The 15,813-nt window shown below is 37.7% G+C and overlaps 1 protein-coding gene across 1 annotated transcript in view; it reads left to right on the forward strand.

Annotated features, from left to right (window-relative positions):
* The first annotated feature begins 468 nt into the window (after positions 1-468).
* Positions 469-15,813, forward strand: part of polrmt (polymerase (RNA) mitochondrial (DNA directed)) — a 41,070-nt gene continuing 25,725 nt past the window's right edge. The window contains exons 1-9 of the mRNA XM_055053292.1: positions 469-793; positions 1,440-1,538; positions 1,751-2,571; positions 2,916-3,049; positions 7,479-7,665; positions 10,962-11,111; positions 12,487-12,654; positions 12,917-13,087; positions 14,577-14,816. Of these exons, the coding sequence (XP_054909267.1) occupies positions 661-793; positions 1,440-1,538; positions 1,751-2,571; positions 2,916-3,049; positions 7,479-7,665; positions 10,962-11,111; positions 12,487-12,654; positions 12,917-13,087; positions 14,577-14,816 (2,103 nt within the window). The 5' untranslated portion in view covers positions 469-660. The remainder of the gene's footprint in view (positions 794-1,439; positions 1,539-1,750; positions 2,572-2,915; positions 3,050-7,478; positions 7,666-10,961; positions 11,112-12,486; positions 12,655-12,916; positions 13,088-14,576; positions 14,817-15,813) is intronic.

The raw sequence follows: 15,813 nt of genomic DNA on the forward strand, positions 1-15,813 counted from the left end.
CACTGTCACTGATTAATCCAGGAAATGTTTGTAAAACCTGACCCTAAACTCAGGGTCATAAAACGTTGGAAACTTTTGCTTTAACCAAGCAAATGGACATGTTTGATGTGTACATCAATGCCACCCTGTGTGCATTTCTACATACACGCACGTCTTTGACATGAGTTAATTAAACAAATGAAAACAATGCTTGAAACGTGTCATACCTTGACGACAGATTAATCCTCCGGCAAGTTCAAATGGATGTGGTTACTGCCATCTACAGGTCAAACATATGTGTGCGTTATTTGAAAACAACAGTAATCACCAAGGGCAACAAAATATGAATAATACTAGTAAAAATTACTATTATTACTAAAATAATAATAATAATAATAATAATAATAATAATAATAACTTGTATTTTGGCGCCACTGTTTTAGGCAATCTGCTGAGTCGCTAATTCCTAAATAGAACCTTTGCAAAGAAAATGATCGACGATTCCTCGATGTTTTAGCTGCATATCTCTGCCTCCTTATTCCTCGAGTCGCTGTTCGATGTTATCTGAGCTCGTCTCTTCAGGCCTGGCGAACGGGACAACATCTCGGCTGCCGATTAGCCCAGTCTATTCCAACATGGCGGCGTAGTGCTCTTGGAGTAACGCGGCTGTTACCTGTCAACATGTCTCTTCTCCACGCTTGCTCGCTCGCCAAACGCCTCGGCCGGCGCAGTTTAGCGGACGTTCGCCGGTGTTTTGCGGAGCGCTGCCAGCTGTGCGTCTCGGTGAGAAGCGCCGCAGTCAGACGGATATCAGGTAAGCCGCAGAGGGGAACTTTGTTCCTGACCGATGTCGGTTCATCCTCCATGAAACAAAAGTTTACATATGTCGTCGCGTCTTATCCCGAAAGTAGTTTCTGGTTATCATTGCACTAATACGCTGGTTTTGCTCAAAACCTCAATTATTCGTCCTTCATTGAGTAGCTTTGCTAGCTTCGCCGTTCTCACCTTGATGTAGGCAAACAAAGTGATAAAATCACGTTTCCAAATGAATCACCGACTATTGTTCATTTGTGACTTCTACTACTGTATCGTGATGGTTGGTGATTTAAAATGTCTCTTCGTCCTTGAGCCAGAGACTGACATTCCAGATCCCGGTCACGTTTACTGACGCGAGGTTTTCTCTTTATATGTCACTGCTGGGATAGTTTAACTTTATACTTTAAAATATACATGAAACCTTTAGAGTATCAATGTCAGCATAGTAGTTATGCAGTATTGCAACCGCAAAGATGTGCACGGATAAAGTGTACTCTTTCAGTTGAATTGTCCCTATGGTTGCATATTATATATGTATATTACTGACTAGGTGAAAAGCTGAAAGACAAAATGTTAGTTTTTGAGATTGGAAGCATGTTTATGTCGGACAGATGAACCAGACTGTTTGTTTTTTGTTTTTCCAGAAACACCTTTGTACCTACAAAGAAGAAATATTTCATCTGTAATCCCGAAATCAGAGGATGCAAAGAAACGTGTGCATAAGCAGTCTCAGTTGTTAGATGGTATGTTGACTTAGATTGCAGTTGTCATTTTTAATTCACACACAAAAATTGGAGAGTCGATTATACACACAATGCATGCTTCAAGGAAAACTCCAGTTTTGATACATGTTTTACCAGACAAGTAGCAAACCATATTTTAAGTTTCCTTCTGAAGTTGTGTTGTGTTTTGCATCATTTGAATATTATGTGATATTTCCCTTTCCTATTCATAGTCCTTGAAGCCAGGATCCAGCAACTCCAATCTGACGTCGTTTTAGATGTCCAACATGCAAAAGTCCAGTTTCTTAAATCTCCTTCTTTTGGGGGAGGTGTTTCATCTGTCAAAGGATCCTCTAAAGGCAAAAGTGACATTCCGAAATCTGGGCAGGTGGTTACAAAAGCGGCCGCCAAGTCTCAGCCGAGCCGCTGGCTGAAAAAATTATCTGAGGAGAAAAAAAATAAACTTAAGAAACTGCAGATCCTCCAGCAGAAAGTACCGAGAAATGCTGAAGAAAAGCTACCAGAGAAATCTAAAGCTAGCAAAAGTAGCTTAATGCCCACAGGTACAACACATAAAACTATATCTTCTGCCATAAAGAAGAGAAGAGGTGTCACGAAGCTGTCAGATGAAAGCCGCTCCTCCGTTCCTTCAGCAGCCACAGTAACAGCCGCCAATCCGTCAAAAGCAGCCGAGGCACTCAAAACGTCTAAACAGAAGCGGAGAGACTCAAAAAGTAAAGTTTCTGACAAGGACGCAACAAAACAACCAAAGTACGGAGACCAGGCTGAGATTGAGGAGCTTGAAAAAAGACTTGATGAGCAAGTACAGCAACTCTTATATTTGAGTACGACGGAGAACTTTCAGGAGAGCAGCACAGGAAGTGCATGCGGGGACATGCAGCTCAGCATCTGCTCCTACCTGGAGGCGTGCGTGTTCTTTGGGGACATTGAGCGTGCGCAAAGATTCCTGGTCAGTCAGCACAGAGTTATGAGTCGACGTAAACATCTTACCACAGATGTTTACAACATTATGATGAGGGTGTGGGCCAAAAAGGTAAGTGAACCACATCCCATTTTAGAGGGTCAATATGCTGCAGTTTTCTTGGCAACAGCAAAGTTGTACGGGTTTTGTTTGGATTTGATGAAACTTGCACAAACTAGAGTGTAGATGTTATGTGGAAGGAAAAAGATGACTGGTTTCACCACTTTTCTCGACCATATCCAGCCAACTATCTTTTTATACTTTTATGTGTGGCTTTCAGATATACGAAAAATGTTTATACCGTGTAATGTTTTAGTTTTTTTTAGGGTTCATTTCCTTTCTTATTTTGTGTTATCAAGCATAAAGCGAGGAAAACCTTTTTCTCAAACACATAATTTTGGTTCTCTTCTCTTCAGGGCACATTGAATCAGATCGGTCGTATCTTTATTCTCCTGGAAGAAGCTGGTCTGAAGCCAAACGTGGGCTCCTACTCGGCTGCACTGGAGTGTATGGGCCGAAATCCAAACTGCTCCCCAAAAGTAATTTTGAGGTAGGTTTGCGAATGTGCACATCAAACTAAGATAATGAAGAAATTGATTTATTATTATAGTATTTTGTCGTTTTTATAGATTTACGTAGAAATGTTGACATTAACTGGGTAAGAAAAATATCTTTAGGCTGTTCAATGTTTCAAAGCACCATAGTAACAATACCAGAGTTTTGCCACCAGGGGTCATACTGTGATTGTGTCTGGTAGTGTTTTTTTTTTTTTTTCCAGTTGCTGTTTGGTTTACTCATCAGCTTCATCATTACCTTAAGTGCATCTGTTTAATATTATCTTTTGGAAAAGTGCACATTTACTACCCATTTTTTATTTTAATCTTGTTTTTGTTGCAAGTCTAGAAAAGCAAGTGATACAAAAATCTGTCAGACTGTCAGTTAACTGTTACATCTGTTGAGTATTTTTTTATTTTTATTTTTACATTGGCTTTAATGAATCTGCGAGACATGGCTCGTGGCTTCAAGAGAGAAAAGTCCATGCAGCAAAATTGCTCTGTTTGCATTTTGCATTAATTGCCATTTATCAGTCGGTCTGCTGCCCAGTATTTGATTTTATTTGTATTTTGTGCTGCACATAAGATTGGTCTGGAGTGATTGTAACTGCAGGGTGGAGTGGATTTCCTCTTTAATCTATCTCAATGCATATTATTACTTAGACCCTTTTATAACAACACAAACAAAATGAGGTAAACAAAGGGAACAGATTGAAAATATAATACAAAAGACTTACAAAGTGGGTGATCGGTATGAGACAACATTGGAAAAGTACAGTTATTTTTTTTTCCACGGACAGTTTCAACATGGCTAATAGGGATTCAGAGGAACCATCTCTCTATGCCTTGAACAAAGATCAGGTTTTATGGAAATGGAAATCACTTGGAAAGTGCCACAGAGGACTGAGGAAAGACACAAGAAATCCTGGACAGGTCTTCCAAATTTTAAGAAAATTAGACATTGGTCCTTGCAAATCAAAGCCTGATTGGTTTATCTCTAGTTGTTTACATCTTGCTCACTAAAATTAGCAATCAAAACCAATACATTATCCTAGTAAGTTTTCTTTGCCTGTTCATAAGATGGATTAAGTCTATAATGCCAAGCATTTCAGTCCATGAACACATAAGTAATTTTTTATGTTCTTTGCTTGAAGTTCAGTAGAAATCTGCTTATTGAAAGATGTAATATTATCCAATATTTTTGATTGAGTTTAAAATGGCTACCTCTATTATGGATGCTGTCCTCCAAAAAAGTAGAAATTGGTAGTAGCAGTAAATGTTGCATCTGTCATCTTTTTTTTCTCTGAATTATAAAGGGAAACTGACCGTGGTGTCGATTAACATGGACCACATGTATTCTTTGAGAGTTTCATGTTTAACTCTTGAAACGTGATTAATTAGACAAAGTAGGAGTCTGTTCCCCTTTATCAAGCCTCATTGCAATAAAACATAAAACCTGCTTTCCCTTTTTACCCAGCTTAGCAATCTTTAACATGTAAAACCTGATCGATGACTGATTTATGGGACATTTTGTTCCATTCAGGGTCCCATGCACTGATTGCATTGGTAATGTAAAACTGTGTCCTATTCACATCCTCATATGTTTCCTGTGTCAGTTACCGCACACACAGGAACCTATGAACACACCCACTGGGAGCATCGCCCTATGCTGTGCGGTCCAATAGCAGGCCATGTGGCAGGCCGATAAGGTTGGCAGTGAGATTGGGTTGGTCCATCGATCAGTGTAAGCTGATCCAAACATGACATTGGGGTTCTGCAGAGTTGCAATCTTTCCCCAGTCTTTCCTTAATTTTAACTTCCTCATTATCCTCCTGAGTCAAGTCAATTTTTTTTTACTGTTTTTTTGCTGTCACTGTCCCCCCTAGGCTCCCCGCACTCAAATTCTTTTCTCCTATTAATTCACTTCTACCACATCCTTGCCCTGAATGTACCCTTTTATAGTTTGCGACTCGCTCACAGAGACACACGCACTCATCCCTTTAAGATTTGCTTTTGAAAGTGCTGTGTCCTCCAGAGCTCTGCGTTCCCCTGGGTGCAGCAGAGCAGTCACCAGGCTGATTATGCTCTATCTGTCAACCTCTCTGCCCTCTTTGTTCCTCTGGACCACACTGCCAGCTCCCAGACTAATCCTGCCTTTGTTCGAGGCTTTCTCATTTGCTCAGACCAAAATTGCACGTTTCAACACGAGTGTCTCCAAGGCGGGAGGGAAAATACCGTGACCCCCTTTGCATCGCTGTACGGCTATCTTGTGCTGTGGAGTGCTTTTGTTTTTGCCTGTGACAAACAGATCCCAGCTCTCTTCTGATTAGTTTTTAATAGGTGGAAGCTGCTGAGCCAGGGTTTTCTCCTGATGTTAATTAGCTCACTGTTATTTATAATTGTCTGGAGTAAAAGGTGTGTGCAGGCTGAAGCAGAGCTCTGCTGTCCTTTGTGACTAGTGATAAATGGGTTTCTTCTCGCTCCTTTTCTCGGCTTTGTGGTGTTGTTGTTTTGGTGGCCTCTAGGGGGCACTGCAAGCAAACGCACACCTAAGATATCTGTGTGTGTCTGAAAGTTTTTCAAACATTTATTTTTAAACTACTGGGTGAAATACAGCCAATCGAAAGCTTAATGAGTGAGCATAATAAGTATGATGCATTCAGAGAACATTTTTAAGTAAAGACGCTTGCAAGGCAGTAAAACATTTTTTTTTACAAGAACAAACTCTTTTGCGCAATTAAACCAATTTATCTTTGAAGAACAAATATTTAATTTGCAGCGCCTTGCAAGAATATTGATGATCTATGATTGTTTGTCTCATTCAAACTATGCAGAGTTCAAAGTATGTATATTTGTGGGATATTATGCGGTATAGCAACTCAAAGTAGTGCATGATTGTGAATTGAAATTTAAAGATTTTCTGAATGTTTACCAAAAACAGTTTTCTTATCCCACCCTTTCACTCTGCTACCCTTAAATGAAATATAATAAAAATTAGCTAATTAGTAAATAGAACTTCCTGTAACTTTATTTAAGTAGCTCAAAAACATATATTTTCATTGTTTGCTTTAGATGTATTCTCTACTTTGTATGGGTCTAAGCCGTAAAATCCCATTTGAAGTTTATGGTTGTAACATGACAAAATGTGGAGAAGTTAGTGGTATAAATACTTTCATAAGGCACTGCACTCATAGGAAGATTTTATTAAACATTTCATCTATATTCAACAGAGTGCTTGCTCATTGGTATAATCTGGATTCAGTAATGAAGACTTTTTCTCCCTCGGGGAGATCCCCTGGTGATTCTATTCAAATATAAATTTCGCTGTTGTTGTCAGGAGCCATCTGGGCCTGGATCAAACTGATCAGTCTGACAGAAAGATTGTCAATGCAAATGCGCAAATTTATATTCTGTTGCACTTTGCCTTGGTTTTTTTTTTCCATTCCTTTTTAAATCTGAATTAATCAGAGAGTCGGCAGGTCATTATTATTCCAGCAACCGCAGGCAGGGCAGATGTCATGAACTTTCAAATTGTGATCTGACGTAACAACCATAAAGTGACACACCTCTGAAAATCTACATCACATATTTTAATGGCTGTATTCTAGAGACAATGCTTTAAAGTAGAAGTGTGTGATGTTTACTATATAATTAAAAATGTATTGTTTAATGAAATGCTGTTGTGATTGCAAGAAAGGAATTGGATACAAAAACTAATACATAAGTATATTCTAAAGGAAATCAATAACCAGCACCATTACCAATAATGATTTAGTTTGTCTAAAAGGAGTTATTTAATTTAACTGTATTTCTTGAGTTCTTACATTGCTATAGAAATGCCTCACACAAAATAAACTAACAAAACAATAAACCTGTTCTTCCAGAGGTTGTAATATGGTCTATTTTTAAGAAGAAATATTTATTTAAATTATTTGAATCCTTTGTCTTTTACAATATTTTTCCTACCTTGCAGGTCAAACATTTTATTTGTATACATTCTTTTTCATACATTTTCTTATTGTTTCTAATGAAACTCAACAGGAATTTGAGTTACAGAACAAATCAGTAACCCAGGGTTTAATATCGGCTCTCACTGGTGAAATCTTGCTTATTTTTTATTTCAGATTAACATAATGCAACAAACTACTTTTTCTCAGTTCACAAAAGCTTTGGAAGCTGTCATGTTTTATGATGTACTAAAAATCTGATAATTGTTTGGATTCAGTTTTGTAAAGTTAACTGCTGAATTAAAACTAAGTTTATTCATATAAGTTTGCCTGGTTTACAACTTCTAAAAAAGAGACTTTAAAACCCTTAGATAAAACTGAAAATCAGTTTGGCCTCTAAAAAAAACCATGACTGTCAGTGAATCACAAATTGCAGAAAAAAAATAGCCTCTCGCCCTTTGGCTGTCTTTTTGTCCAGGTGTCTGAATCAAATGAAGAATGATCAGCTGTCGGTGGATGATCTGTTCAGGAAGTGCGTTTTCCAACGAGATGAAAGGGACATGCTGCTGAAGGCAGTTCAGACTGTAAAACCAGACTACAAGCCCAGCCTCACCCTGAAAACAAGCCAGTGTTCCTCACCACTTGTACAGGACTTCTACACAAATGTAAGTCGGATGGTGTTTCAGGGACTGATCATTCGCCAGCAGAGGCGGCATTATTTTGCAGGCACATTTTCCACACACTCTGATATTTCACTTTTAACTTTGCTGATTTGAGTGACAATTAGTATCTAAATGGAAAAACACCCCTAACATTAATACCTTCGTTAAAGTTAATCAGTGCATCTATTTTTTTATTATTATTTATGTATCTAATTGGGATGTATATTATTTTGTGGCAGTTTGTCCAATATGCTTTGTCAGGTGAAGCACCAGAGAGTGGGATAAGCTGTCAGAAGACTCCAGTGTGACTACGATAGATTTGATTTTCACCGCTTAACAACCAGAAAAGCACAGGCCTATTTATAGTCACCCAGCTCTGCTGTCTAATGGCTTCTCTGCTTGTGTTGTGTTGCCTCTTTTCCTCTCACCTCTCCTACTTTATTCTCACCTCTCTTTCTTCTTAGACATGTCACGTGACTCATCAACAGCTTTTTGAACAATTGTTGTATTTTTAGCCCGTGTCCATGCTCCATTTTTACTTGTCTTCTGACTGATTGTCATATTTTTGGCCTGATTGTATTAGATTGCTGCTAACAACCCTTTTTTTTAATCCTGAGGTTATGCAGTGATGGTACAAAGAAAGTAGGGCCTCTTTTATGTGTTTAATGAAACTCCTCTTGTCTTTACCTGGTGCTAGAGCACAAGGTATATCCAACCACAAATGAACAGCAAGACATGACGTATTATACCCAGTCATTATTTATTTAAAGAAAAATATTGCCAAAATGTTGCATCAGAATGTGATTTATTAGCTTCTTAAATTTCCCCTGGGATCAATACAGGCCATCTAATCTGATCTCACTTGACCTCTATAAGCAAAAACAGAAAGGTAATTCACTTTTACATGAGCTCTTACATTGTTATTGTAGGGAGTTTCGTCTTGCCTTCTTAAAATGGATTAAGCGCATGAAGTTCTCAATGTCATCACTCATATTCAATTTAATTTGTGATTGGGTTTGATTTTGAGGCTGATACTTTAAAGTAAATGTGTACTAGCTCAATCTGTTTAAGATGACTCAACAAAATTTAAAACTTCAGCTAGAAGTTCAGACTAATTTCAGGGGTTTGAAACTGTAGCATTTAAATTTTATATACAATATGTTTTTTTTTATTTTTTTTTAAACATATTTATTGAAACTTTCAATCTGTGCAGGAACAATCAATCAGAGCCATTAGGAGGGTCTAGCGCTGTCAATCATACTTTGACAAAAAAACAAAGAAAAGAAAAATTGTCTGCATGAAAATTTTGATGAACTGTTCACCACTCCAGCCAGAAAAAATGTTTTGTCCTCAAATTATAAAATGTTAAATTTGAAAGAGGGGGATCTTTTAATCTATTACCATAACAACATGTATAAATAAATGTGAACCAAAATTATTCATTCATAAACTTTGCAAAATTTTAAAAAAAATTTCATTCAAGCAATGTTGTTTTGTCTGATAACAAATGAGAGCAGTATATTCATGCTACTATAGGTCATAAGAAACCCATTGGTCAAATTAAAATATTATTTTAAACTTGAATCTACTAGGGTTATGAATATGTTTGGGTTTTTATGCAAGACCCTGGCTTCTTCTGAAATATGAGAAGAGATTAAATGTCCCTGTTTCTTTAATGGTGACTTTGATAGCCTTTGTACAGGTAAATGACCCAACCATGACTCTGACTTTTTGGCAGGTTACAAGAGCTTAAAGGCTGTCCAAATGACTAGATAAGAGAGGAGCAGCCATGACGGCCTCTGGCCTCTGGAGAGTTTTGATTCGCTGTTTGCAGCAGAAGCCCAGTCTAATTAGAACATTGTTTGTTGGTGTGAAAATGAATTTTGATGAAGCTGTGAATCGTACAAAATGCAGTTTGATCTAGATTCAACAACTCTACAGAGACTGATGTGTTTTTTCTCATCGATTTATTTTGGCCTTCAGTGCTGTTAATCACGCTAACCATGCAAGAACTAAATAGTGCTTACTTCCCTATTCAAACTTTCTTTCACTCGGTTAAATAACTTGAATCTGCTTTGCTGCATAAGGAAAATTTACTTTTAGAGTCAAACACCAGATTCTGTTACTTAAATACCCATTTTCTCTGCTTTCTACGACTCTCAGGTTGGTTGGTTGATGGTTTTACCAAAATAGTTGTCTGGAACAATTCGTACTATATCATACAAAGGACATTACATTGCCTCCTCAATTTTGTCTTATTATTTTCTTCTTTCTATACACTTGTCTTTCTTTCTGTTTTTCTTTTCTTTCTTGATGCCATGTTTTCCCCAGGTAAGACTGGCCTATCCATGTGAACAAATCACAGCCGGCTACCTTCTACAATTGCTCCATGGTTGATGCTTTTGTGACTATTGTTGTCTCATTCAGCGCTTGAGAAGGGTCAGCTTGGCCAACCCAGCTATGACGTAAATGCAATATGTATTCTGAAGCTTTTCTCTCAAAGCCAGCAGTAACCTCGTCTGCAGTTTGGGATTAGATCGGACCACATAAGCCTTGTTTTTGTGTGTCAGTGAGCAGAAATCAAGACATCCAAACTCCTTCAATTTCAAGAACAAGTGAGAAACCAAGATCTGACTAGGTTTCCGAAGACATTGGGCTTTAAAACTCTAGTGAACCACATTGAGATCCATGATCAACAAATAGAGAAAGCTTGGATTATGACTACCAAAATTACTGGTCAGAATTTATAATTTTACCGCTAGGAGGAGACTGGGATGAACATTTTTGGGACTCTTTTCGGTTTTACTAGGTCATGTGTCCACTGTTAAACCTTTAATCTTACAAGCATGTATTGGGAAAGTCCTATTTTCAGCAATCATGAAACATTGCACAGAGAATAGCTGAGACACAGCATCTGTGCATCAGATGTTGATTGTGTAATTTGCACTCAAGTAGCACGCAGGACCACACAGCTGATGTGAAGCTGCTGTAAAGGCTCAGTTTTTATGCACCAGCGAGTTTAAATGAGGTAACCTCCAAACATCTGCTGGCAAACATTTCATCCAAGATGCTGATTTCCCTACTCTGTTGTGTAACACTCAGCTGAGCCTTATGAACGGACCAGTTGATTCATAAACAAGCACAGGTTAGCTGGGAGTGTGTTTTCCATTTCAGTGGACTTTAAAAATTATTTAGCAGTTTACATAATTTTTGTGAAATTAGGCTTGGTAATATTATCCAATGAAGCTTTTTTTTTAACATTCTTTTGTGTGTCTGTCTAAATTTTGTTTCTGTTTTAGAGGGAGCATCACACTTATCCCAAACTTGACTTCACTCAGGATGAGCTCCGGCGGCGTTTCCAAAGTCAGCTCAGTATGGAGCAGGCCTGCACCGTCACCATCGACTCTGTTGAGGCGATGAAGCCCGTCACTGAAAAGATGGTTAAAATGGTAACTATACTCCCCAGCTGCATGTTTTCAACCTATAAAATACCCATATGTAGTACTGACAGCTTAAACTCCTAGGGTTAAAGTTTTCTTGGGTCATCCATCTAATAATTTATATCCAGACTTGATGCCTTTTGGTATCTAGTGTCCTATTCTTGTGCTCAGCCTTTTCTTCAACTCTGGCATTTGCAGGCAGGCCTGGCTTGCCTGACTCTGCAGATGGGCTATGTGGGAAGCGAGCAGACAGAGTCCCTGGTGGTCCAGCAGCATTTACAGACTGCCAGCGCTGAATAATTATGCATTGTAATGGAGCCCTCTGGAGAGAACGTGCAGTCACCTCTCACTCCAAAATCTGAACTAGTGTTTCTGCTTCATTTAAACTTCTGTGACACTTAAACCTGTGCAAGAAAGAACAGCTTAAGTGGGACACTTTTATTCACTCAATTAAAATGCTTATATAGTTTTGCTTAGCCAATTTACACAAATTCAGTTTGGTGAAAAAAAATTAAAACTTTGTATTAACAAAGCTTGCCATAGATTTAACAGTAGCATCTGGATTAAAAGATGGTCTACCTTATAAAGTCTAATTTAAAACACATTGCTCTTTAATTTGAGAAAACATAAAATAATTCTAGCGTGTTAATAGCTTTGCACAGTTGAATTGAAAACAACGAATTGAAAATAACATCATTTAATTTTTTGTGTTTCTGCCACCTCCACAGGCTGTTGACTGGCTGTTAATGGTCACTAGATATTTTATCTGACAGAAACGTTGATACAGGTTAATTAGCGCATCCATAAATTAATCTTGTTGCATTTGCATTCATCTGTTTGCCTCACTTTTCACATACTTTCTATCTTTCGATGCATTCAAGACCAAATCAAATAGTTTTAAAATTTATTCATTTAGATGAAATATTAACCTGCTTTAGTTTAAGATTTATAAAAGCTGCTGCTTAAGTACAATCAATATCTTAACTGTACCATAGCTAAATAAAATGGAAGGCTTTACTGTCTGTCTTTCTTGTTTTTTCAAACCGTTGGATACAAATATGTTTGTTTGTATTATATCTTCTCTCTCCAGAGTCTGATAGCCAGGAAAATGAATATATACTCATTTGCACTGTCTGTTTATTCATGAGTTTGTATAGAATAAGCCTATTCCAAGTTTTTTTCTTCTTCGATATTTTGTAAAGATGCATACTGTGTTTTTCTCACTTTCGTCAGTAAATTCTTCTATGCTAAATCACCCCCAAAAAATCCCACCTACACAGTGACTCCAGCAGAGTATGCCTAGCGTGTGATTTTGTCTCTTGCTTTGGGTTCATTTTGTTTTTGCTCTCTCCAATGGATGACTTGCATTTGTGTCACCTTTCAGAGGGAACTGCTGGCAGAACAGCGGGCACAGTGGCAGAAGGTTCTCCTCCAGGCACTGAGGGAGAACAAGATGATCCTGACCAAAACCAACACCAGGGACTACAAGCTTAACCTTTATCCATATCTCTGTCTGCTGGAGGATAAGGAGTACGTTGACATTATGATACAGGTAATACAAGCCCGTTGTTCCTGCCGCATAACAAAATGTCTCAAGCCCACAATGTCACAAAGACTTCCCTGAGTTTGAAAGATGCAGAGAAAAATGTGTCATTTTTGTAGTATAATGTTAGAGTGAAAAAGAGCCATTTTCTTTCATTGTATGTATCAGATAATAATAAAAGTTTCCAATTTATATTAATTGCTATGTGTTTTACATACTCACTCAAGTTTCTGTGTTCCTAACCCTTTGAACTGTGTTGTATTTTCTGCAGACTGTTTCTAACCTGTCTCCCACTGGGGAGTCCCTGAAGATTTTAGCTCATGATCTGGGCAACAGGATCTACACCAAGTACTGTGTGAGACAGAAACACCAGAATGGCATTGTAGAAAAGCTGGGAAGTATTTATGATGCCTACACAGAACTGCTGGCCAAAGATACCAAGGTAAAAAAAGAGAAACAATAATTTTATATTGCAGTTTTTTTTTCTTTTGTCCCAAATACATCTTAAATCTTGAGAAGACTAGTTTGTTATATGAATGATATATAAATTAGGAATTATATGTATCTTTGTACTGTGTTAATCTTTCAGAGAAAACATATTTTCCTTTAACCCATATAATTTCCACTGCAGCAGCCAGTTCTAAATCAGATTAACAGGGTAGACACATTCCAGTATGGTACTGGAAGATCTATCCTGGATTATGGATGGGTTTTTCCAGGAATGTGCAACCATTGAAGATGGTGCTAACCAGTTTCTACTGGTGAATGTCTCCAGAATGTTATTTTTGCTTCCTCCTGTGACAGATAATATTTCCTATCTTTAAATAACAGGAGTAAGTGGAAGTTCTATTTTCAAAAACAATATTTTTAAACTAAATGTTGAATATCACTGTACTTTACAGTGCTTGGCTATAAATGCATAAATAAAATTCTTCAACCTATGTTGGCAAAGTTTTTAGGTTAATTAAATTATGCATCGACTTTTCCTTTCAATGAATTTACTACATGTGGTAAATTCAAAGTAAATTTGAATCAGGAACCCAACATGCTGCTGAATGTTTGTTGTTAATGGTCCATTGGGACAAGGTTAAACTTGGAAAAAATCTATTTTTGTTACAATCTTCTCATAATGTAGATATGATTGGATGTCTTCTCTGTGAAATCTCTCTTTTCAGCTAAAGCTTTCACAGCTGTGAGGTTGAAGTGATGCTGCATACCGCGTGTATATCAATTGTTCTTATGAGTGCTGCTCATTTAGCAATCATTCGTATTGCACATTCCCAATGACTTTGGAGTGAATTTGCTTCTTAACCATATCCACCACAAAACAATGTTTTATGCTTTATTGGTCATATTTAACCATTTTCATATAGCATTTTGGACTGCACTCTGCTCTTGCACTCTGGATTTCAGTTTAGCCCTGATTGAAAAAGATCAAGATGTCTTTGTATTTTTTCTTTTATCTAACATTGTTATGAAGTTTTGTATCTTTCTGTCTTTGCAAGCCAAGCAGCTCTGTTACATCTTGAAGCTTATTTGACTTAAATGTCGTGCTTTAAAGTGAGTTTGCACTCTTTGTCCCTAACTCTGTATTTTGATGGCTTCATACATCGTCGGGAAGATGCTAAAATTATCACAATTATAACAAGCCGGATGCTTGTGTAACTCTAGCTGTTAGCAAGACGGGAAGTTTGTTAATGTACTTATTTTTCCACTTGAGGTCATTTATATTCAGACTTGTTGTTTAAAACAATGCCAATTATAATTTTTTTAGGGCAGCTCATCTAAAAGTGTTGCTTGCTTGTCTCTTTTATTAGTTCACGTTTATTTTTCCCTGCACCAATTTTGAGGCCAGTAGACACTAAAGCTAGCAATCTTTATGTAGATTACTTTAATACAAGTTTTATAAAGGTTCTGGTGTTTTCCTTCAGGTGTGCAATGTCCTTCCAAGAGAGCAGTGGTGTAAACTGGAGATGGAGCAGAGTTCAGGACCCACGCTACAGGGTGCAGAGACAAGTTGGCCGTATAGTCTAATACTGGAGCTGGGAACCTTCATTGTGGACATAATGGTGAAGAATCTTAAAATTAGCAGTGACATCCTGAACCCCGCCTATGACAGAAAGTTCATCCCCATCCTCTACCATATGTATATCTTCCGCAGCACCAGACAGGTACAGACCCATTTTTTTATGTGCAGCCTCTCTGATGTAGAATCCTCTGCAGCTGTTGCCAAAATTATACCTTACTTGAAATTGACTTGGGCAAGCTTCACAAAGCATCAACTCCACTCTGTTCACAAAAAAAGAGAACTGTTTTGTAGCTTCAAACTTTCTGCATAATCTGCTTTGAAAGACAATTACTTGTTCTTCAACTCATGAGGGCTAAGTTTAACTGCAGAACACTTCACCACTGCCTTCAGTTTGATGTTTGTAATGCAATTTTGACTTTTCAAAACCAAACAAAATGTAGAACATCATCTGGATTTGTGAGGTTGGGGGAAAACGAGTCAGTCTTACACAAAGCAGAACCCCACTGGATTCAAAACGTGTTGGTGGTTTTCCACACAAAACTTTAGATGAATGCCAAAGGAACTCTTGAAATGTGCACAGCCCTTAGTGTTTAAACTAGGAATTGTGTTTGTCCTTATTCGAGGATACTGCAAATGTGGCAGTGTGAAGAACATTTTTTAGAGACCCACTGTGATGATTTTACTTTTCCAAAGGATTTATGTTGAAATTATGCTGAGACCAAATCCTGTCTTGGAGTGCGGTGCAGCAAGGAGCTGTAACCATAAAGCTGCAGGACACACACTCAGATTTTTAGCAGGATGCCAAAACTGATCAGGACTGTGCCAGTTGATCCTGAGTGAGTCCCTGACAGTGGAAATATCTGCATGGGTTTATCAATTTTACAAGTTGCAGTATGGAACATTTATTTAAAAAAATGTCGTGATACTCATAGAATGTCACTGTGTTGTGATAGATAATGAGAAATACAAAGGAAATCTGTTTGGATTCATACATTCACAGTGTCAAACATTTGAATTTGTGTGCTGACAACTTTCTTGATTTAAACTACACTAGCCGTTATTAATTGGAAATTTATTAAAGAATGTGTAGGTTCATTCTTAAGGGTTTGCATCACCCTTATTTCCATTCTGCACAGGGT

The sequence above is a fragment of the Poeciliopsis prolifica genome, unplaced genomic scaffold (assembly GCF_027474105.1).
Source record: "Poeciliopsis prolifica strain line A6 unplaced genomic scaffold, Auburn_PproV2 SCAFFOLD002, whole genome shotgun sequence".
In the NCBI taxonomy this organism is placed as follows: domain Eukaryota; kingdom Metazoa; phylum Chordata; class Actinopteri; order Cyprinodontiformes; family Poeciliidae; genus Poeciliopsis; species Poeciliopsis prolifica.